Raw genomic sequence first — 23,607 nt, forward strand, 5'->3', positions numbered from 1 at the left:
AAACATGTGGCTGAATCTCTCTGATGTTGCTCCACTAACCATCTTGATACACACTACTCTCTTACCAGTCAACCGACCACAAGCAGCGGTGGTGGGCAGGGCACAAGGCCTGGTGTAGATGTGCTTACAGCCCCAGTTTTTCATTTGATCACTTTTTTATATAGGAAAACCATGTTGAACAAAATATTAATCATAGCAGAGTATTTTCACATACTTTAAAACATGTCTGGAGGGGAACGTTAATACATTTAAGCCACTAAATAAACAAATAAACTGGCTTAGCCCAAGTTACCCACATTTGAGCAATTTTTGATCGATTTCAATATAGCTTTTATAATTTGTATCCAACTGAATTCTGTGTGTTTTACCTTGAGTTTGCATTTGTTTCCAACTCATGAACATCCATAAAGAATAAATGAGCTAGAACTTGAATGCCACCCATAAAGCATACTACAGGTTACTATACAATACAGTGTAAAAATCAACTTGCTTCAGAGTTACTTAAAATCCATCACAATGATATTAGTGCATAATACAATCCAACAGCACCACAAACTGCATCCTGCAAAATGATCATACAGTTCAATCAACATCTCTCTAAAACAATTTCAACATAAACTGAACATTACAACCATCATGAAGGCATGATTTTATTGCAGGACTGATGTATTTGACTGCATTAGTTTTAGCTAGGTCAGGTACGCCTAATACACAGCCAACTGAGTGTAAATTCACGCCTGTCATAGCCCAAAACAAACACTTCATTTCCCAGAAACCTTCAGCGTACGAGATGACGTATAAAGTTACACCCCTAAAACGACCAATGGGATTGGCAGGTGAACGTATACTCGCATCGTGATTGGACGTTGAATACGCCAGTTCGGCTCAGTCCAAATCATCGGGCGCTGCGCGTGCGAGGAGGTGTTTTCTGAATATATAATACTTTAATGGTTTCTATTAATCGCCTCCCATGCCATTCAGACCGTCCAGTTATGTTCGGCTCTTCCGGTTAAGTGGCTTTAACGGTGAACTGCGATTGTCAGCGAGTTCGTTCAGCCGTCACAGACCGACATTTCACACCGGTCTTCCTTTACTCTTCGCCCGGAAACTAACGATGCAGTCGAGTCGAAATGTAACCAGCAGCAGTGGGTGCGACAAGGAGGGCTTGGACGGAGCAGGCAAGCCAGGGCCAGTGCTTTCCAGCAACATTCCTACTGTCACAACAGAAGACACGGATCCTCCGACGGAGAAGAAACGAGTGGAAAGCACGCTTGTCGTTAACGAGAGAAACCTAAGGACCCCGAGTCCACTGTGTGGGGCCAACTGTGATGACGACTCGGAGGCAGAGTCTTTCCGGGATGGAAGAACCGAGGAGGTCGACCGGGACACCAGGGGCAGAGGGTTTACTTGGTGCCGAGACTTTTTGTCAGGGTCGTGGAAGACTATCCAAGAGGATGATTTTCAAATCAGCATCGTCAGGTAAATAATGACGGTAAAAAAAATTTAAAAAATTAAAAAAAAAAAAAAAACACTAAAATGCCCTTGTAACGATGAAATAGTGATATCAAGTTAGTCATTGTGGGGACCACTATTGCTTTGAGGACTCTATAATGGCCATCATTCACTTCCTATGACAGCGGTTCCCATACCTTACGATTTGTGTCATATTTTGTATGAGATCCATGTTCTACCCCTGTAACACCATGGGATTGCCATTGCTCTGCCTTTCTTTAAGGAGCCCTCAATTTAACCATCCAAGTGTGTGTGTGTGTGTGTGTGTGAAAGCATTCAAAGCAAACTGTCCAGCTGTTTTGTGATTCATTTTTATGACAGGATCCTGTGAGGTCATGTTATCTTTCCTTTGGTATGATAACGCTTGCTGTTTTTTGTTTTGCAGTGGTGGACTGAGTAATCTGCTGTATCTATGTAGTTTGCCCGAGCATGTGCAGTCTGAGGGAGATGAACCTCGCCAGGTGCTCCTCAGAGTCTATGGTGCCATCTTACAGGTTGGTCTGCAGAGATGGGGTCCTCAAGAAACTATTGTTCCGTGAATATGTGTGGCTGCCCATATTTAATTATCATGGGAAGAATATTATAGTCAGATGAAAAAATATGTCATCACTGTAGTCAAACTACTGTAGCAGTCATTGTTCTTGTGGGACAGAAACCAAAAGCACTGACATATCATGTCGCACTCTCTTTCTGTGTGTCTCTGTCACAGGGAGTGGACTCTCTGGTGTTAGAGAGCGTGATGTTTGCCATCCTGGCAGAACGAACTCTGGGCCCAAAACTTTACGGCATCTTCCCCGAGGGACGCTTAGAACAATACCTTCCAGTATGATGCAAACCTAAGTCTACACACACACACACACACACACACTGTCTCCCTTGTTTCACACTGCTGTCATCTTCAGCCAAAGTGGAAACAAAGTGACACATGACCTTGACTTTCATTAGATAAGAATAATTATTATGTATTGTGTATGTTATTGTGTAAAGCATTCAATAATCAGTGTCAAATTATAATGTGTAGGTTCTATGGAAAATATTTTTTGTGCTTTTATTACAAATAAAAATGCCTTTCAGAGATGCAGTCATATTGAAGAGTGCTCTTTAGTTGCTTATGTAATGCCATCAAATTTGTGGAGTTTTAAAGATTCTTGTGTAGTTACCTGACCTAAGTGCCTAATAATGAGGAGGCATTTGCAGAATCTTTCATTGCTGTGTGTCTCTGTTTTCCCAGAATACTCGCATGCGCACAGATCAACTTTCACATCCTGCCATCTCAGCTGAGATTGCCACCAAGTTGGCACGTTTCCATAACATGCTCATGCCCTTTAACAAAGAGCCTAAGTGGCTGTTTGGGACCATTGACAGGTAAGGACACCTTGGTCTCCCCTTTCTACTACTAGAACTGTCTGTTTTTTATAATTCTGTGTACTTTCTGTATTTTCCCTTTAGATACATGGATCAAGTGATGAAGCTTAATTTTGTACGGGAGGCACATTTAAAGAAGTACAAGAAGCTGATGAAGTTGGACCTGCCCGCTGAGCTGGAGAGCCTCCGGTGAGTTGGGGCACAGGCCTCAGAAGGCCAAATACTGTATTGCATGGACTGCCTTTATGTTTGGTATATATAAAGCCGTAAAGTTGTGATATGTAGGGTTAAAGAAAGAAGTAGGATGAAACCTCTAGTATGTTCTCTACACTCCTTTCAGTACCACTCAGTGTCAGTTAGAGACAAAGCAAAGTCCTCCCGCCCCAAAGTTTTCCAGTCAGAAGGATGATGCAATCACTATTGCTTAAGCCAAGTGCCAACTAGATGTAGTCGTCAGAGCCAGCTCATATTACCTACTGTAATCAATATTTAGACAGAGTGACTGTTTAGTCTGTTCATCTTCTCATGTTAGAGGTCCACCAACAAAAACTCAAGAATGGTTGAATATCAATTAGCATATGAGAGGCCAATTAAATGGTTAAATGAGGGTTTTCAGACCCTCTTGTCTGCCAGTGAGGCTCCACAGTAACTGTTAACACTGTCGTATTAATTTGTATTTATCCAACATGTTAGGGGTTCACAATAAAACTTAAAGGCTTGTTCTGTTGATCTGTCGTCTACATTTACATTTCTACATTTTACATTAATTTTGCTGAATTCAAACAATATGTCAGTTTACAGCATTAAACTAGGGACGTAGACAGCTTGATTTCTATTTTTAAATAGTCTTTCTTGTTAAGTTAGATTAATGGTACAACTGGGTTTGCAACAATAAAACGTTGACAAACTGGTGACAAAATATTTAGACAAGTACACAATGTCCCCACCACCAGATTGGACAAGACTACAAATAAAATGTATGTGCTAACAGTAACAGTAAAATGAGGTAATTTAGATTAATGTGAAAAGATTGTATGTTACATAAATAAGGCTGTAAGGGTTGTAGTTGATTTGTTAGAGACAAAAATTTAATCTCAGGGACAGGACAAGCTGTCTTTCTGTTTGCAGTCCAAATGCTGACCTTTGTTCCAGTGCCTCCACGACTTCACTGCTGAGTCGTGCTGATAGTCTGACCTCGGCAACCAACAGAGAATCAGCCTGTTGTCTGTGTTTATCTGCGAACACACTTTTTATGTTGTAGACATGTACCAGTCTCACACTGAAGCAAACATAAGATGCAGATACCACTGCACGGATATCCCCTGGCTATCTGCTGCCATCATCTGATTTCTTCCAACTTACCTGAGTTGATAACACATCTTTTATTTAAACATAAGACCTAAAGGTACTTTGTTCATGGGTTCACTCTATGCAAGTCAGACCATCAGAGTGACATTTTGGGTTTGCTTTTTTTCTTTCCCCTTTCAGGCTTTATCACTCTAGTGTACTCAGTTATATTCTCCCAAATTTCAAGAGAGTTGAACACTACTCTTTCCACTTGTTGGATGAGCAGTTCTGGAGCTTTCCTATTCATACACACTAAGAAACATATTGGACAGTCATAGCTGCTTTGAATGGCTTAGTATATATTACCTATGAATCCTATGAATATACCTGCTATCCAGAGCAGATAATTAAACTAAGTTACATTAGTTACATGAGGTACAGTTGAATGTTTATCTCATGTTTTGTATGTATTGCATGTATGCTGAGTAAGAGAGCAAGGGTGGAACTGGATGGAGTATTATTCAAAGCAGCCAAGTTTTCTAGCATTAAAACAATGAGTGTTGTCGATAACATGAAATGTCTGTGTTTTATAGCCTCAGTGTAGTTTCTGTGGTTTATTTTACTTTATTCTCAATTGAATGTCTTTTCTTTGGACTTCATTTCTCATAGTTCAATTATAATAATGTTTGAGTAACACTTTTGCATATGCAACACTGACAGTCTTTCTCTTCTGTCTTTTTCTTTCATCATGCACTCTGTTCATCTGGCTCTTATCTCCACAACAGTGCATTGCTAGCAGCGACTCCATCGCCAGTGGTGTTTTGCCACAATGACGTCCAGGAAGGTAAAAACTTCTCACATGCTGTCACACCTCTAATTTTGTCTGATTGATCCTGTCACCTGTCCTGTCTGGTATTACTGATACATTTCATAGGCGAGTACTAGTATATTGCATAAGTCAAAGGACGGCTGTGGTGTATTAATAGGGACAGATCATATTTATAGGCATCATCATATGGGTGAAAATGAGCCACTGAAGATGAGGTGACAGTCACAGATTTAGGTTTCGAATGAATGGGATTGTCTCACAGAACAGGAAACCACCAAAGCTGAACTTACACCACATGGCACAAAAGTATGCGGACACCTGAACATTATACTTAAATTTGCTTATTATGCCTCTGTGGCAGCAACAGCCATGATCAGACAGATAGATGTTTTTGCGTTGTCCGTCTGTCTCAAATTTGGCACAAACGTTCACTTTGACTCAAAGATGAACTGATTAAATTTTGGTGGTCAAGGTCACTGTGACCTCACAAAACACATGAGAGAATCCCCTAAAAAATTTGGAATAAATGTTCATTTGGACTCAAGGATAAACTAATTTGATTTTGGTGGTCAAAGTTCAAGGTCATTATGACCACACAAAACATATTTTTGGCCATAACCCAATTCACATGCTAATTAACTGCAACTGAGCTGTTTGGTGGAGGGAAACAACCACAAGACGGTAATCATGTGAATTATTATTCAGTTTTAACAACCTCCACTCTTCTGGGATCTTTTCCCCCAAGATTTTGGAACCTATCTGCAGAGGTTTGCTCCATCTAGCCACAAGTGCATTAGCAGTGTTTAGTACTGGATGGCCAAGCCTTGCTTGCAGGCTTTGTTTCTGTTCATCCCAGTGGTGTTAGATTAGGTAAGAACTTGGCAGACCAGCCAGTATGTGTGGTGACCAGTCAGAATAGTTTGGATAATTGTCAGTATAACAGAAATACCACTTTTCCATTTTGTTAAGCTAAAACATTCTCTGTGTTGAACCTGGCAGCAGCTGATACAATTAAATAGCGTGACTCATCAGTGTGGGAGATGGTGGTTTTCTCACTTCTTGTTTTTCCTCTGCAGGTAACATTCTTATGCTGGAAGAAAGGGACCACTCCCCAGTAGAAAAACTCATGCTGATAGACTTTGAATACAGCAGTTACAATTACAGGTAATGTGTGAACTCTTAGTCATACATTTGGTGTAAAGGGATTGGTTTTGTTTTTAGCAAATCATATGAGTCATACTTCAGCAGTAGTGATGCATTATGATTAGAAATGAATGGTTTTGGGCTCCAGTTTGAGATTGCGCCTTGGTTTATTAATAAAAAAAACATTCTATATTTTATTTTTGTAGGGGTTTTGACTTTGGGAACCATTTCTGTGAGTGGATGTATGATTACACCTACAACCAGTGGCCTTTCTACAAAGCCACACCGGAGAACTACCCCACCAGAGAGCAGCAGGTCAGTTTAAAGATTTTGCAGCCCGGTAAATCTCCAAGTCTGGGTGTCCATAGGAGGATTTATAGTTGCTAAACACTTATAAACCCTTATATCTGCTAGCAACTACTGTACATGACAGTGTCTTATAAACCATCTATTAAATCTTTCTATACTACTAAATAGGAAGACTTAAAATTAAGTGTTACAAATAGCTTTTGATAAAAGGCAAGCCTGCAAGTGAAACACTTACATGAAAGGCATTATATGCATTCAACAAAGATGGTGTAGAGGTTTTCTGCGACATTTTCAGTCATCCAATAGCAACCCTTTTAGAAGATTCCTGATTTCAGCATTTCCCTGCTGAATACTAGTTAGGTACACATTAATGGAATGGTTAAGTACTCCTTTCTCTCTGTGAAGCTAAGACCGATAACATCATCCTACAGCAAAGAGCAAAGGTGCTTAGGAAAAAGATGACAGAAGAAAAGTGTTGTGGCCTCACAGTGCCATCTAGTGGTAACATTTCTTACTGCAGTTAGAGTTGGAGGGCAAGCTCAAGCACTGAAGCTCATGCGGAAAATCTAATCAACCTGTCAATTTACCTCTCTCCCTTGGCAGTGTCCTCTGCCATCTGTTATTGCACAATAACACACTAACATTCATTGTCTACTAATTGGGTCCAATGTTACAATCAGAATTTATCTTTGGAGGTAACCGATGGCACGTTATTAGTCCTACTGGACATTCATGCTGGTGCATATGTACGAATCAGTAATGTATACCACTATACTTTGCGTCCTGTAACAGAGATTTAGGATTCACAGTTAAGTAAAAAAAAGCATATTAATTAGTAATAGTTAAAGTAAAAGTAATAACTCTTTCAATGTCTTTTCAATGTCAACAAATCACCAACAAATATGATCACTGTACATGGAATGCACATGAAACATGTCACAAATAATTGTTGCTCTTTTTTTGCAGCTTCATTTTATAAGAAATTATTTGTCAGAGCAGAAAAGATACTCTGATGTTACCATGGACCAGACACAGACTGAAGAGGACATGATAATTGAGGCCAACAGGTAACACAGTGTTGTAATAACTTACAGCAGTGGTGAATATGTATCATTTAAACTTTTAGCAGAATCACAAGAGCATTGACATTATTTTGTTGTTTATTTGTTTGTTGCTTTTAATTTGTAGATATGCATTAGCGTCACACTTCCTTTGGGGGCTGTGGTCCATCATTCAAGCCAAGATATCCAAGATTGAGTTTGGATACATGGTAAGATAATTTCTTGTTTTATTTATTTATTTATTTTACAGTCTGACGGAAAAACAAGTCACACATTCATATTCTTCACTCTCCAGTATTTATTTAGTCTTTAATTTCAGTTGATCCTCCCCGGTAGTAACAATATTGTTTTGCAGGACTATGCCCAGTGTCGTTTTGATGCCTACTTCAAGCAAAAAAAGCTCTTCTCCTGAATTCCACCATGTAACATCAGAATGTACTGTCGCATTGATTTGTCCTTGTCATTCTTCACGCCTAGCTTAAGCTTCTGTTAAGGTCTTTTTTCTTTGTTTTTTTGTTTTCCCCTCAGCTGTGCATTATTGAAACTCCCAACTCTATGCAGCTCTGCTTGTGACAAGTAACATTTTGTTAGTGGTAGGAATTTCCACTTTAAGACTGTGCACAAGCACAATCTAAGCTTTCAGGCAATCCATTTTATTGAAACACCTATTGCCATAGTGTGAAACTTTTTTAGGGCAGATATAGCTCTCTAGCACTGAGTATTGTTTTTATTTTAAGGGGCTCAGTCAATGTGATGTTCACCTATTTTATTTTATCACCCATTTTTATATGCACTTCACTTCTTTGGACCATATTTTGACTTTGGCATGGTTAATTGTTTAGCTGTGCTCTCTGTGCATGTCAGTGGTGGACAATCCCGGCTGCCAGAGAATTCATGTGTTTTCATTTCAGATTGTAAATCCTACTGTGGAAGGCTTTTGTACAAGTCTTTGCTTTAGTGTTTTTAGTCATTCTACCTCACTTCTTTCTTCTCATGTTCATTCTGCATTCAGGTGCATAGATTTTATAGGGACTGATTTTAAGGGCATCCTGTGAAGGAAGAAGCAAACTTAACATTCTCACCTAGCTACTTTAACTATCTCATGTGTCACAGGTAGTTTTACCGTAGAGTATGTGAAAATATTCCCCACCAATCTTAAATGTTAAGTTAAAACTTTATCACAAGGGCTATTTTATTCAGTATCGCTGTAGTCAACAATACTGTTAATGTTACTAAGTGTGTGGCATTTAAGTCAGTGAAATTGGATCGTCTCCACTTTTAGATATCAGTTATTGACTGTACATTTCTGCTGCACCTTTAATTATCCATCCATATTTAATTCAGTTTGTTTACCTCTGATGTCAGTCTGATTTATTATTTGTTCTTTTTTTTGTTTTTCTCTGCCAAGAATAATAACTTGGAACATTGGGTTGTATTAGGTTAACTAAAATGTCCATTTGGCACATATATGTGACCACATTAAACTGGATTGCCTAAATTAGAGCCAACAATAATTGAAATCTATGTTGGAATGAAGTGACATGACTTTCCTGTTGCTCACTTGAATGTGAAGTGGGGTTTTCAAATGTTCTAGAAGCTTTGTTTGAATCTCTTTATGATTTTTTTATTTATTTAAACTGTCTCCTGGACTTGACCGAATGCACTGCCATCAATTAACATCTCCATAATTTTGTTTTACACATAGCTGCATCAGTTTACAGAACCTTAACTGTGCCTCATTAACTGTAGCTGTTTTTATAGCAAAACTGTCCCAGAACAGTTTAATTCTGTTAGAACTTCTCTGTATTATGTGGGTCCTATTTGCACTACTAAAAATATAATTTAAAAGCAAATAAATTTGTGTGCTTAGAACCTCTTTCAGTGTACCCATTTTTCTTCTCATCAGTGAAGTGCCTAAAATAAAAGATATTGTAACAAATGTATGAAACATGAAGTTACACTCATATTACTGCCATCTAACTGCAAGGTAACTTGAGTGCCCCATGATGACGTCAAGAGCAGAGTGAAGGCGGCCATGTTTCATCCCAGAGGGCTGACTGTTGTCCCACCTCCATGTGCCAAGAATAGACCAGCAGAAAGAAGTCCACTGCTCAGAGATCAAGGGATACTTTTGAATCAGCTGGATTTGTTGCAGAACAAACAGGAATTCTGAGGTTAAAGTTGTTATTTTACCAGCCTTTTATTTACCATGCTGTTTCTGTTAGCACGCGGTCTTAAATCGCTGACAGCTGCTTCACTGTTTGTGCTGTGAAAGGGCATGTGACTGAGAGCTGAGGCAGGGAAAAGAAGACAAGCCGGTGGTTCATGGACTAAACTTGAACATTCTCTCCTCCATTTTTGCATTGTACAGTGGCTATTTTGAAGTCTCCGGGGGGCTTGCCTCACCTTATATGGAGGATTTACAGTGCCATTCTGAATTTGTAATTAGAGCAGTGGTTGTGTGTAACATCTGGTACAGACAGCTATTAAAAGTGTTTGGAATGGGTTAAACTTAGAACACTGTATCAGTGAGATGAATCCTTTCAGGCAATATTTTATGACACTCTTTGAGTGGATAGGCTTATGGCTGAAATATGGACTTACAAGACTTTGGAGAGCTTTTCCAATAGTCAATACTTGGATGGCCTCCCCAGGTATCAGCGATAGGCAATCATGCCAAGAAGACTCAGAGGAGTGGAAAACCAATGAGGCACTCCGGACATATCACCTAGGAGATGGAAGTAAAACCATGGTTACTGTCCAAACCAGTACACATGCTTTCCATGTAAGTAGAAAACAAAACAATTCTTCCAGCCGTGCATGTTAATCAAAAACTAACCAAAGGCCGTAGAAGACTGACTTTAGTAATTCATTTTTAAGGTGGACCTTGGAAGACTTTCAGAGTGCAGTGAGTACTTCCGGGCCTTGTCCCAGTCCAAAATGAGAGAGACCTCAGAGAGCCTCATCCACCTGGACCATTTGTCCTCCTCCGTCTTCTACAATCTCCTTGAATTCTCCTTCTATAATAAGTTTAAAGTCCCTCAGAAAGAGTTGGGCACACACATCCAGGTATGCAATCAGAGATTCAGATCTCCATAGACATTTATCCATGTCCCTGTATTGCTCTGATTCAACCCAAAACTAACCTACGACCTCATGCTTCAACCCTTTCTGACTCTGGAGGTCAGCAGCTATCTCCTGACTGAGACCTTCCTCTCGAAGTGCCTGTCAGTCCTGGCAGATGGACTCAGGCCAGATAACTGTTTATCCTACCTCAATCTGGCTCAGGAGATCTGTTGTGCAGAGCTGAAGATGACAGTGTTGACCTATATGAGTAGAAACATGATAGAGCTGTCACTCCTCACCAAGTAGGTAACACTTAATGGTATCATTAAATGATTGTATAGCTCAAATTAATTCAGTTCTAATTTTGGTAACGCTTTGGACTGTAATCAGGATTTACTACAAGAACTGAGTTTGCCACATTTCTTTCTTGTCATTATAAAACTGATTCATCCCTCAGGTGTCTGAACGATGAAGAGAAGGATGAAATTATTAACCTGAGGATGCAAGGAGACCAATATCTCTGCAGTCTCAGGAAAGAGAACCTAACTTCTTGGAACGACCCAGAAACAGAACGAGCCCGACATATATTCATCCTGAAAGGGTCAGAGGACAGTGAAGACTGGCATCCAGTTACAGAGCTTCCTTTCAAGGCTGATAAGTGGTGTTTCACTACAGTGGTTCTGTATAACTACCTGTACATCATAGGAGGCTACCGGCAGCGTGTGAAGAGAGGCTGGGAGTTCAAGATGGCTTCCTTTAGGTATAATCCCTTTACTCATACGTGGGCATCAACAGCTCCTCTCATTAAGGTGAGACAGTCTTCTAGCTTGTAAATCAAGCTGATCTGTCTGTCTTAACCCAAGTGAAACTTCTCTTGCCTTGTCTTTCTCAGTCATTTATAAGACACTAAAGTAAACTGTCACCATCTCCTGCGTCCACAGCACAGACGGCATTTCAGTGCAGTGGCCTGTGGAGGCTGTATTTACGCTGTGGGAGGCTGGTACTTGGACTCCCTGGTGACTCCGGACTCCAACACTGCTCTCTATACAGCTGTAGAATGCTATGATCCATGGGAGGACACATGGAGGTTTGTGTCCTCTTTGTCAGTGTAAACCAGCTGGCAGGTTTGTGTAGCACTGGCTCTATGCTTTTCTAATTGAAATGTTTCCCCTTCAGAAAAGCATTCTTCAGTCATTTGTTGGTGCACTGGTGACTGAAAATAATCTCTGCCTTAGGTTTGTCTCCTCCCTGCCACTCACTGACTTCCAGTTTACTGTGTCCTTGTCCCATGACGTGCCCCTTGCTACTAGCCATGGACACTGTCTTTATGTGTTGGGGAGTATCCAGAGAACTGGAGAGAAACTGCTGCTGCAGTACAACACGAGACAAGGTACAGCGGTACAGCTCTGTTTGATCAGAACATGGTTTTATTTCCAGCTCAGGAAGCTCATACTTGTCTTCTCCATTGCTTTCAGCTCAGTCCACTCACTCTAGATTTACAGTTTAGACTGTTTCCTCACATGCTCATCCGGACATATAAAAAAACGGTGTTTCTGCATTTTCTCTTTGCTCTAGACTCCTGGTCTGAACTACTTCCCACCCTCACCAGAGCAGATGCAGACCTTCCTACTCTTTACTTCCTGGGTGTCACTGACAGGCTGCTTGTGATTGGTGGAAACAACTCGGAGAACGTTGTGACATCATTCTGTGTGCAGTCACGGAAATGGGGACAGGTAAGAATCAGGTAACAAAAGACTGAGACTGTGTTGACCAAAAAAATCCATCACTACTTCCTCACAGTCAGAGATTCCTGAGTTATGTGCATCTGAACATGAACACATCTTGTCTAGTATTTTTAAATAAAGTCAAAATTTCCTTTATGCTTTTTTCATCCAGGTGCACAGGGCTGAGAAAGTGGCATTTGCAGGACAGGGTACAGTTGCAGGTGACAAGGTCCTGATGCCAAGTATCGAGCACAATGCTGTTGCAAGGATAGATCTCAAAACTCTCTCTCTCACAGCTTTACCTCCTCTACCAGTCTCCATGCGCTATGAAGCTGTCTTTTATCTTAATTTCTAATGTTATAGAGGGCTTCATTGCTATACTGTACATTTTTTGTTAATAAATGAATGTAATAGCACTTAAGTTTCCATCTCTTGTTGACTCCATCTACTGGTTAACAGTGGGGATTATGGTTGTCACTTGTGTTTAAAAACCAAAGACTAAGGCACTGTAGTAAATCTGGGAGAAAAAAAATTTGAGCACTATAGAGAACTTCAGAACTTGACTTTAATTGTAAATTATAATTGCTTTTAACTATTCTTCTGTTGGGACTTTGTTGCATATTGGATCTGTTTGTGTGCCATTATATTCTGTATGTGTAGTTTTTGCTGTTGTCGCCTGTTTATGAGATTCAAAATCTCAATGAAATGAAAATGAAATTTCATGAATAAAAATCTACAGAGGTTTTCCTGAATTGTAACACCCAGTGAATTGTAACACCCAGTGTGGGTGTTACAACGGGGGGGGGGGGGGGGGGGGGGGGGGGGGGGGGTTGTTTACTTTTTTGTTTGTTTACACTAAAGACATTTCTTCCTTTCTTTGTTACATTATTGGTGGATTTGAAAGTTGTGATGCTATGAACTAAACTCACACAACTGGCCACACAAGGTCACACACAATTTAGACAATATATTTTGTTTTTGTTTCTCTATACTTAATCATGTTCCATTTTCTAACCTTCTAATCAAATGAAAGTCATGATGCTTGAATCTGCTGATGATTTTACCCTCTCATAATTACATCTTCATTATCATTTTGGAGAAGTGCTTGTACTTTCTGTAGGTGAAAAGGAAATGTCACATTGCTCTCAGTTACATCCTAACACAGCACTGCAACATATTCAGTTACACAGCAGAGACCTCGTGGCACATGAGGTTAGGCTCTGTCTATGTTTGGTGTCTGGTTACAAAAAGAAGCATGTCACAGATGAGAAAGAGAGAGAGGGAGAAGGGGGTGGGGTTGGGGGGGGGGGTGAGTGGTGTTGGGTAAGTGCAGACGGGAGCTCTGATCTCACTACCTGAGGAAAGCCATTTCAAGGGCACTGGAGTCAGACAGAGAGCACTCAAGCCTGAGTGCAAAGGAATTTCACTGCCTCAGTGGCAGAAACCAGTCACAGCTTGAGTGGATTACACTGACACTGCTCGGACAACGGTAAAATATGGGCCTGCTTCTTGTTTGTTGTTCTTATTCATATCTGCATGTTGTTGTATTAGCTACAGAGGTTTTCGTGACTGACAGTTGTAGAGTAAACTTAATCACATGCTGCATGTCCGAAAAGGTAATGGTGAAAATGCTAAATGATCGACATCTTTTCATGTCTTGTACTTCATCTGTCATTTATGTCAAATGTTAGGTGGAAATCATGATGGGGAAGTACAATCACACAGAGCTCAAACATTAATTTTAGCTTTTTAAAGGTTTTCTAAAAAGTTGTACAGTAGAAATCATGTTGACCTTTAACATGTCCGATAGATTCTCGCAGTATTCTCTAATACCAAAGGGTTTAGCATTCATCTGTGGGTTGTACTCTGTGTTTATATTTTCATGCCCATCTCAGGTTTGTGCACATGCTCAGCCGGTGCGCCGCTATATATGGCCATTGAACTTTGTCCCACTTGGTGACTGTTCAGTCATATGACATGGAAAAAGAAATCCTAGACCTGTCACCCTGGCCATTACATGGAGTGGCTTGTGAACTCCAAATATTTGTGTTTAGAATTTAACAAGGCCAAATCATTTATAATACAATAACTGAACTCTTCCAGCTTTGCAACATTTCATTCTGACATCCATGAATCCCATATCAGTGCCCTTTCTTGTCACATTATGAGCAAACACTACAGACAAACAGTGCAACTTTCTCTTAAGTAATTTAACAACTGTGAGTCAGATCTGTCAAAGTCTGCCTATGTTCTTGTTACTCTTGATCAATTTAATGTCTATTGGGTTATTTTAGAGGTTAATTAGCAAAAAAAATAGATGTTACTCTTATTTAATGCCACCATAGCAGTGAATTAAATATCTCAAGATTCTAACAATGTTGAGATGAATTAAATTGAAATTTGGGTCTTTGCTGCGGGCGCATTTCCATGGGAGATTGTAAGAAATAAAAGCGTTATCTAATCTTTAGATATTAAGGGATATGGCTTGTGGACATTGAAATCTTGGAAGGACCTGCATCTAGAGCTGAAACAAAACAACATACATTGCTTGATGACATTTAAAGTATAGATGACATTAAAATTAGGAGAGTTGATGTGATTTTTGTGTTTACATTCAAGCTTATATAGAAGGTTAACAGATTAAATAATATTTCAGACTGTAAAATGTGTTACTGCTAAGTCTAAGGTTTTTTAATTCTTTTCTAAAATATTATTATTCAAATATTATATATTTTTAAATATTCCAGTCAGAAACCTGATAGTTTCCCTTTGCTTTCCATGTTAGTAATACCCAGCGATGGCTGAGGCGCATCAGGCGGTGGGCTTCCAGTTCACCGTGCGCCCTGATGGTGTGGACCTTAAGCTGAGTCAAGAGGTCATCAAAAACATCTACCTATCAGGAGTGACAGCATGGAAGAAGAAGGCCATACAATTCAAGGTATAGCCAGATATACCTCTGGCTATCACTGTTCAAAAAATGTGGAGTCACTCATGATTATAGTTTAGTATTTACAATGCGTGTGTTTGTGCATTTTCTTTCACGTTGTCTGAGCAGAGCATAGGACACAAAGATTCATGCTGTGTTTATACTGAATCCCGTTTTTTTTAATCACAGAATGGAGTATTGGCTGGAGTCTATCCAGCCAGTCCGTCCAGCTGGCTGATAGTTGTGATTGCCATGATGAGTTCCTTGTATATACGCATAGACCCCTCTCTAGGAATGATTGACGCCATCAAGGATAACCTACCACAAAGGTCAGAAACCCCCCCCCAGTCCAGCATGATCATTCACTGTTTTGGTTCAGTTTTTAAGTATTCTGCTGGAGCATAGGCTTGTTTAGATGAGCTATGCAGTGAATCAGTTGTTTCAAATCTACATTTATAGTCTTTTCTGTTTGATTTCATCTTTGAGTTTTGATAACATGACAAGGGCAGTGTTGTGCCTTTTCTGAGCAGAGACTATATGTCAGTGCAGACCCGAGCGGTGCTGAGTGCCATCCTCTTTGCCACTGGTCTGTGGCTGTTCCTCATCTACCTTTTGAGATACACTCTCAAAGCTCTGCTCTCCTACCATGGCTGGATTTTTGAATCCCATGGAAAAATGAGCACGTCTACCAAAGTGTGGCTGGTATGTTTGTCCCTTTGTCTTTCACAAACATTTCAATTTGTACTTCAAGTTCCATTGAATTGTCCGGTTTCCATTACATCATCGATGTAATCTTCATGTCCCTCCCTCAGTGCAGAGGGTGTGGTTGATTCTTGTTAGAATCTGGTATAAAGGATAATCTGTTTTACCGTCTGTGTTTGATGTATGGTGTTTTTTGTTTGTTACCAGAGCCTGGTGAAGATGTTCTCTGGACGCAGACCGCTGCTCTACAGTTTCCAGGCCTCTTTACCCAGGCTCCCTGTGCCCAGTGTGGATGATACAATTCACAGGGTGTGTAATTCCACAGTATTGATTTTTCATGACCAAAACACACAAGTGAATGTGGCCCAAAAGTTTCTTGAAATACATGGCATGGACGTACACAAAAGACATCATTTTACCTACATGGTGGATATTTCAAAGAAATCTAGACTTGTGCACTTAAATAAGCTAATTCATTGAAATTCTTCAAACATTTTCAGCTGTGATTAAACATATTGAGAAAATCAGCACAAAATCTGCTACAATCTACTACAAAACCCCCAACCTGCTCTCCCCACACTCGCAATCCAAGGTTTTGAATTATAGGTTTTCAGCGGAGGCTATTATCCATTGGTAACATTTACAGGAGTTACACTGACAGGCTACAGCCTATGATCACAAGATGAAGGACAATATCAACACCTGTAGATATATTCCATCATACAGGATTCACGATACATGAATAAAACAATACTTTCCTGGGCCAGCAGCAACAATATCAACGCATTAATGTACAGTGTGTAGCTGAACGGCGTAAGCAAGCACATACTGCCCTACTTCCACCAACAGTTTCATGATTCAGATTCTTCTATCAATCAATCCATCACTCACACACACACACACACACACACACACAGTGATCGATTCATAGTGCTCTGCTTAGGTAGACTTATGACAAATAATGTATGTAATCTGTACCATTCAGGCTTTCCATCATATAAACCATCCTGATATAGAGACGCAATGATACAATAGTCATGTTTCTAAAAACCTACCAATGTCAACTACTTCTCATTGTAAACACAACACCTTGGAGAGAAAAATATATACATATAGGACATAAGATCCATAATGTGTGAATAATAATGTGAGAGAAACTAGGCCTACCTGATGTGACGGTATTCTTTCTGGCCTTTCTCCTCCAAAACTCCTCCACCGCATCAAATCCACGTCTCCTCGACTCTGTTGCAAGGATTGATGAAGAGCTCAAGCGACGTTGCCTCCTCCTTGTTCTCAGTTCATTTTTAATTCTCATAATGTCCGAAAACAGGAAGCAAGTAATAAATTGTTGGGCTGCTAAACAGGTAACTCAGTCAAGCTACTCAGGTGGAGATGGGGGGGGGGGGGGGGGGGGGCGGGGGGGGGGGGGGGGGGGGGGGGGTGCAGGTGGGCAGGTGTCCGTCGCAGGGCTGTGGCTCTCTGGCTGTTGCGGCTGCTGTCGCTCCTCCTCTACAACATTAATATCGTCCTCTCCAGACTCTTTGTTAATGCTAGCAAGCTAAGTAGCCGACTTTCGAAAAAGTCTAATATGTTCGTCCGAATACGTGTTTCTGTGAATCCATTCGTTTTCCATGATGTTTCAAGAAGTGTCTTTCGTGACCACCCGACTTTGCCGCTAAATTTCCTCAGTCACCACCTGACCTCTGACCTCATTCTTCATCGTCATGATACACACACACACACGCGCACAAACACACACACAGCTAGCAAACTGATTATAGCATTTCTTATTTGCAAATAAACTCTGCATTCATTGGTTTGTATCTAAATATACACACACTCAATTCATTTATCTGATTTTATTTAAAAAAACAAAACCAAAAAACAAACTAACAAACAGGCCACAGTTGGTGGGAGTTTGGAGGCCCCCTAGAGGTCGGAGGTCCCCGGGGGGCACTGGCCCAGTGGTCCCTGTTGGTATTTGGGGAAAATGCCTGACCTGTATGGGTGGAGGACAGGTCAGTCAAGGACTGTCTGAATATGTATGTCAGCTTCAAGCCATATGACCAGAAACTGACTATAATCATATACCAACTGTCAACTATATTGAAGTGTAATATAGTGTAACCTGTTATGTAAACAGCCCCTTTTCTCATATTATCCATTTGATTATTTGAAAACTAATATCACATATCTTCCATTTATGACTTTTACAGCTTAAATTTCAACCTATCTAACACATGACCTAAACCTACACAATGAAGCCTTTTCTAAACATTTGATGAATGTAGCTTGCTTAACTATACAGATAATGGTTCAACTATATCACCATCTACTGTTCCTGCTGCCCTCCTGCATCTTGTGAAAGTTAAATAAAGTTGTACAGTAGTAAAATCTGTCATTACCCCGTAGCCGCACTGCACATCTGCAAGGTTTTTTTTCCAGGTTTTCTGTTTGTGTTCCTCAGCTGCTCTATTATATCAGCTGTGTTTCTACATAACACTGTTCCCTTGTCCTGACATCACACACCATGTTTTTCCCACAGTACCTAGAGTCGGTTCGTCCTCTGCTGGACGGTGAGCAGTATAACCAAATGGAGATTTTGGCCAATGACTTTAAAGATTCCAAGGCAACCCAGCTGCAGAGATACTTGATCCTAAAATCCTGGTGGGCAACAAATTATGTGAGTAGTCTTTAAAGAAGTGATACAACATTAGAATTCAAATTCAGCTGAATCATAATGTTATAATCTATATCTGCCCTAGGTAAGTGACTGGTGGGAGGAGTACATCTACCTCAGGGGGAGGAGTCCTATCATGGTGAACAGTAACTTCTACATAATGGTAAGAAAGACTGTCACCAGATCAGTTTTCTTATACAAGTGGAGTGTATTAGTAATGCTCTGTTCTAAATTTTAGTTGGCTAATATAGAAATTATACATTATAAGGTGGGAAAGTTATAAGCAATATATACATGTAATTCCTTTAATTCTCAAAATTTGACCTTTCTACTGGCCAGTAAGAATTTTTGCAATAAATGTCTTGTTTTGATTTATATTTGTACTCTGCTTTACGTCTTTATTTTTGTTGACTCAGTTTGTCTTGTTTGTCTATTTGGTGCATTTATTTATGTGAAGGACCTCTTGTACATGACCCCAACACACCGACAGGCTGCGCGAGCGGGGAATGTGGTCCATGCCATGCTGCAGTACAGACGCAAACTGGAACGTGGTGAACATGCACCGGTAATGCTTGCTATGGCATTACCACCATGTAATGACATTACTACATTATTAAGTTTTTCTCCATGTACCTTCTATCTAGTCTATGAATAAACACTGAGCCTTTTACATATTCATGACTACACAAGCAACAATCAAAGTTAAAGTTAATCCATACTCCATACAACCCCAAACGTTCATCAGATTTCTTTTTGAATATTCATAAATCCTTATTAGTGCTTGGGAGTATGTAAAGCACATTTTTCCAACTCAGCTGTTACCACTTTAAACCAACAAGAAGAAAGCAGACAAAAACAAAAATACAAAAATAACTTGTGCAAAATAACTAAAGCTATTCAACTTTGGCCTTTAAATCTATTAGATTTCTTTTACCATTGGTTTAAACTTAGGGATGATTTCATTTCTTTCTCCTTTTCAGCTGAGGGCTGTGGGGACTGTTCCTATGTGTTCTACTCAGATGGAGAGGATGTTTAACACCACTCGCATCCCTGGCATTGAAACAGGTGAGCACCTTTTCAGGTCTGCATAGTTTAAGGGGTGAATCAACACTTGGTGTTGTCAAGTAGGACAGACAGTTCCTCCTGTGCTGGATTCAAACTTTTCAGCTGAAGTTTTGGCCACACATACATGTTTTCCACTAGTTTTTAAAAGCTGAACACATGCTTTGACATCCGTAACTGAGAGATGGCCACAAGTGTAACAGGCTTAAGTTGCAACCCACATAGAGCAGTTTTCTGCCCAGTGTGTGTTTCAATGTTGATTTACCCTCTAACAACTGCACTGAAGGCAAAAGGTGTGAGCTGGTTCCTAATTGATTGCACTTCTGATAATATTCTACCTTTACTCTTTGTTGTTACAGCAAACATTACTTACTCTGTTGTTGTCGTTCTGGCTGAACTATCCCTGCAGATATTGTGCAGCACCTGACCGACCGTAAGCACCTGATTGTCTACCACAAGGGCCGGTTCTTCCAAGTGTGGCTGTACACCGGAGGGCGCCACCTCTTACCCAGTGAACTTGAGACTCAGTTTCAAAAGATCCTCAATGATACATCGGAACCCCAGCCGGGAGAACTCAAATTAGCTGCCCTGACTGCAGGAAACAGGTATATACAAACACAAACACATGCACAGGACACATACTCACTCACTGAGATAAATATAGATCAAATTGTCTCACTCTCATCTCTAGAGTTCCATGGGCTCGGGCTCGGATTAAGTATTTCAGCCTGGGAGTAAACAAAGTGTCCCTGGATGCCATTGAATCAGCTGCCTTCTTCCTGACACTGGATGATGAGCCGCAGGGTTATGACCCTGCAAAGACCAATTCACTTGATAGTTACGCCAAATCCCTGCTCCATGGAAAATGTTACGACAGGTAGGCAGAGGAGGGGAGACCTCATTTCTTATCCTCATCACTGGCTCGAATTTTAGTGCTTTATTCCCTAAAAATGTTCTTGTCCCACAGGTGGTTTGACAAGTCTTTTACCTTGATCTCTTATCCAAATGGAAAAATGGGGATAAATGCTGAACATTCTTGGGCTGATGCACCAGTTGTAGGACATATGTGGGAGGTATGAAATGTGCACAGGTATCATATGTTAAAGCAATAATTCAAAGTTTACAATAATATTCAGCTGTCCTTTTCTGTCTGTGTAGTATGTCCTTGCAACAGACTGCTTCCATCTTGGCTACACAGAAGAGGGACACTGTAAAGGGGATGTGAACAAAGGCCTGCCTCATCCCACTCGACTGCAGTGGCAGATTCCAAAGGAGGTGCAGTAGAGCCTGTTATTAGCATGTTGTTTGCTATGTTAGCAATGTTTCCATCATTAAATGATTTCGCCCACTCTTAGTGTCAAGAGATCATTGGGACCTCATACCTATCGGCCAAGCAGATAGCTGATGATGTGGACTTCCATGGTTATCTCTTTTCTGAGTTTGGGAAAGGTCTGATCAAGAAGTGCAGGACCAGCCCTGATGCCTTCATCCAACTGGCCCTGCAGTTGGCACAGTTCAGGGTAGGACTTCAATCAGCCCTGTGTGCCTGGAATCACATTACTGACATTATTGCTCACCATCGTCTTTTAAATGTTAAGTTGTATCATTTGCCATCATTAAATCGCATTAATCCATCTGCTTTATAGGACCAGGGAGTGTTTTGTCTGACGTACGAGTCATCAATGACTCGTATGTTCAGAGACGGTCGGACGGAGACAGTACGCTCCTGTACCTCTGAGGCTGTTGCATTTGTCAGAGCCATGGAAGACGCAAGTGGAACAGTAAGGAAACACATACATGCACAGAAACACTAAAAATAAATCAGGATAATGCAACATAAAAGCTACATTACATAAAGTTCTGTTGGTTTCAGCTTTGCTTAGCTGCTCAAATTGTATTTGTAGTAGCAAGTCCAGCAGAGCTGTAGACATTAAAACTTTTTACTGGATTAAATAATTCCAAGTTTTTGCAAAATAATCAGACTTTGGGCATATCTGGTGTCATATGTATGTGTGTTATCAGGCTCACAAATTCACAATCAGTGACATCTGCATCGATCCTACTGATAAATATGTGGCAGGCCATGCTGTAAGAGGTCACATTGTGCTGCTGTGGACTTGGTCACCAAGACCTACTGACAATATGTCCCTGTGTGTCAGTGCACTGGACTTTGAACTCTCTGATGTTCTAGGTTAAACTCACACTCATGACACAACAGAAAATAAGGTCATTTTGATATGATGTTAATGTCACAAGTTCAGGCTTGGATACTATTCTTTTGTGAGAACAAGACTTTAAATTGTGTGTTTTCTTGTTGTCTTTGTGATCAGAATGTCCAGAGACTTGCCCTGTTTCGGAGGGCAGCAGATAAACATCAAAACATGTATCGTCTGGCCATGACTGGTTCTGGTATTGACCGTCACCTCTTCTGTCTCTACATAGTGTCCAAATACCTTGGCGTTGACTCGCCATTTCTTGAGAAGGTTACAGCATCATTTTTATTGATTTCTGATTCAAATGATTCTTTTTATACCTATCATAACCTTTCTTCTTTCTAATCTGCCATTTCCCTCACAACATTCAATGCCTTTGCTTCTAGGTGCTTTCAGAGCCCTGGAAGTTGTCTACCAGCCAGACTCCACAGCAGCAGCTCAATTTAGTTGACATCAACAAGTTCCCTAAATATGTGGGTGCTGGTGGAGGATTTGGCCCAGTGAGTTAGATCATTTCATTTTAGAGATGTGCACAAGTTCCATGCTCATAATGTTTGGCCCAGTTGTCCCGCTCTGGAAGGTTTAGTGCAATAAAATGATGGTATCTCTCGTGTACCCACAGGTGGCTGATGATGGCTATGGTGTGTCTTATATCATTGTTGGGGAAAACCTCATCACATTCCACATCTCAAGCAAGTTCTCTAGCCCTGACACAGTAAGAGCACAAAATGAGAGTACTGCATATTATTGATCCATCTGTAGACTGTTTAGGTAACCTTTCAAAACTCAATAGTCTTTTCTGTCTCACTCTCATTATTCCCACTCTGTGTGACCTGCAGGACTCATGCCGGTTTGGTCAGCACATTCGGAAGGCCATGCTTGATATCCAAGGACTTTTCAAGCCTGAAAATGATAAGAAGATGGTGGAGCATGGAAAGCTTGTGCAGCTGGAAAATGGGAAAAAGATGGTGGAGCATGGAAAGCTTGTGCAGCTGGAAAATGGGAAAAAGCACATATAACAGACATTGTGGGTTGCTCTGATGGGTTTGGCTGACACGCAACTTGTGAGTCAGTCTTTGACAGGCTTCATTCATATAAACAAAACAAAGTTCTGGTGACAGGTTGCACTTGTGATCTTTTTGCTTTTCTGGTGGGTCATATTATAGGAGGCTGTCATTCCGCTCACTCAGACAAAAGGAAGAGTTGTTAAACCTCTAATTTATTTCTATTTATATTGTACCTTTCACAGCTGTTTGGTGCTGGGGGAAAGATGTACCCTTTGATTTTGGCACATTTAGATTTTGCAATGACTGTTTTTTTCTCCTTGAAACAGTTTATCAGTTTATGCCATAGACTGTACATGAAATTAATGTTATGTAATGAATCTAAATATAATATTTAGGTGTGGTCTATAGTTTGTTCATATGACGCTTGTAAATATATCTACCTAAAGATTTCAGTGCTATGTTTTAAGATGTAAATCATTTGTTATATGCCAGCATTTATAAATTTGCCTGCTCATTTTAGGGTGTTTGTCATTATTGATTTAAAATAAAACACCATTACACATACATTACATACGATTACTGTTACTAGCATGTGAGCGTTAATAAACAGAAGAAATACAAATCATTAGAAATGAATTCATCGTACTGGTAACTTTCATTACACATTCAAACAATAAAAGTATCACTTTTAATGCTTCAAAAAAAGACAGAAAAACAATCT

The 23,607-nt window shown here is 40.2% G+C and overlaps 3 protein-coding genes across 4 annotated transcripts; all 3 read left to right on the forward strand.

The window, feature by feature from the left end:
- The first annotated feature begins 729 nt into the window (after nucleotides 1-729).
- On the forward strand, nucleotides 730-9,382 carry LOC111228401 (choline/ethanolamine kinase-like). Its single transcript, XM_022754253.1, has 11 exons — nucleotides 730-1,479; nucleotides 1,898-2,006; nucleotides 2,222-2,335; nucleotides 2,744-2,877; nucleotides 2,962-3,066; nucleotides 4,950-5,008; nucleotides 6,070-6,157; nucleotides 6,343-6,451; nucleotides 7,412-7,512; nucleotides 7,634-7,715; nucleotides 7,862-9,382. The coding sequence occupies exons 1-11, from the start codon at nucleotides 971-973 to the stop codon at nucleotides 7,916-7,918; spliced, it is 1,467 nt and encodes a 488-aa protein (XP_022609974.1). The 5' UTR covers nucleotides 730-970; the 3' UTR covers nucleotides 7,919-9,382.
- A 433-nt stretch (nucleotides 9,383-9,815) lies between these two features.
- LOC111228683 (actin-binding protein IPP-like) lies at nucleotides 9,816-13,032 on the forward strand. The gene is made up of 8 exons (XM_022754688.1): nucleotides 9,816-10,291; nucleotides 10,387-10,575; nucleotides 10,690-10,874; nucleotides 11,030-11,381; nucleotides 11,514-11,659; nucleotides 11,808-11,962; nucleotides 12,148-12,305; nucleotides 12,469-13,032. Exons 1-8 carry the CDS (start codon nucleotides 10,040-10,042, stop codon nucleotides 12,649-12,651), a joined length of 1,620 nt encoding a protein of 539 aa, XP_022610409.1. The 5' UTR covers nucleotides 9,816-10,039; the 3' UTR covers nucleotides 12,652-13,032.
- A 628-nt stretch (nucleotides 13,033-13,660) lies between these two features.
- On the forward strand, nucleotides 13,661-23,402 carry LOC111228616 (carnitine O-palmitoyltransferase 1, liver isoform-like). Of its 2 annotated transcripts, XM_022754607.1 has the most exons (20): nucleotides 13,661-13,785; nucleotides 15,082-15,234; nucleotides 15,412-15,551; nucleotides 15,753-15,924; nucleotides 16,132-16,233; nucleotides 18,470-18,607; nucleotides 18,690-18,767; nucleotides 19,062-19,169; nucleotides 19,585-19,669; nucleotides 20,076-20,271; nucleotides 20,358-20,543; nucleotides 20,634-20,739; nucleotides 20,825-20,941; nucleotides 21,022-21,186; nucleotides 21,313-21,447; nucleotides 21,997-22,149; nucleotides 22,266-22,379; nucleotides 22,502-22,594; nucleotides 22,719-22,802; nucleotides 22,848-23,402. In XM_022754607.1, the coding sequence occupies exons 2-20, from the start codon at nucleotides 15,094-15,096 to the stop codon at nucleotides 22,896-22,898; spliced, it is 2,364 nt and encodes a 787-aa protein (XP_022610328.1). In that variant the 5' UTR covers nucleotides 13,661-13,785; nucleotides 15,082-15,093; the 3' UTR covers nucleotides 22,899-23,402. The 2 variants fall into 2 exon arrangements, with proteins under 2 accessions (XP_022610328.1, XP_022610327.1); XM_022754606.1 differs by having other exon boundaries at nucleotides 22,719-23,402.
- The last annotated feature ends 205 nt before the right edge of the window (nucleotides 23,403-23,607 follow it).

Source organism: Seriola dumerili, unplaced genomic scaffold (genome assembly GCF_002260705.1).
Source record: "Seriola dumerili isolate Sdu_G_001 unplaced genomic scaffold, Sdu_1.0 BDQW01000219.1, whole genome shotgun sequence".
NCBI classification, from domain to species: domain Eukaryota; kingdom Metazoa; phylum Chordata; class Actinopteri; order Carangiformes; family Carangidae; genus Seriola; species Seriola dumerili.

Bases quoted from the DNA above. Each gene is read 5' to 3' on its own strand.
- LOC111228401 (XM_022754253.1), top strand. From the start codon at position 971: ATGCCATTCAGACCGTCCAGTTATGTTCGGCTCTTCCGGTTAAGTGGC. The intron at 3,067-4,949 runs GTGAGTTGGGGC...TCTCCACAACAG, and splicing joins GCTGAGCTGGAGAGCCTCCG to TGCATTGCTAGCAGCGACTC. The intron at 7,513-7,633 runs GTAACACAGTGT...TTTAATTTGTAG, and splicing joins ATGATAATTGAGGCCAACAG to ATATGCATTAGCGTCACACT.
- LOC111228683 (XM_022754688.1), top strand. From the start codon at position 10,040: ATGAATCCTTTCAGGCAATATTTTATGACACTCTTTGAGTGGATAGGC. The intron at 10,875-11,029 runs GTAGGTAACACT...TTCATCCCTCAG, and splicing joins GAGCTGTCACTCCTCACCAA to GTGTCTGAACGATGAAGAGA. The intron at 12,306-12,468 runs GTAAGAATCAGG...TTTTTCATCCAG, and splicing joins AGTCACGGAAATGGGGACAG to GTGCACAGGGCTGAGAAAGT.
- LOC111228616 (XM_022754606.1), top strand. From the start codon at position 15,094: ATGGCTGAGGCGCATCAGGCGGTGGGCTTCCAGTTCACCGTGCGCCCT. The intron at 20,544-20,633 runs GTAGGCAGAGGA...CTTGTCCCACAG, and splicing joins CATGGAAAATGTTACGACAG to GTGGTTTGACAAGTCTTTTA. The intron at 22,150-22,265 runs GTTACAGCATCA...CTTTGCTTCTAG, and splicing joins ACTCGCCATTTCTTGAGAAG to GTGCTTTCAGAGCCCTGGAA.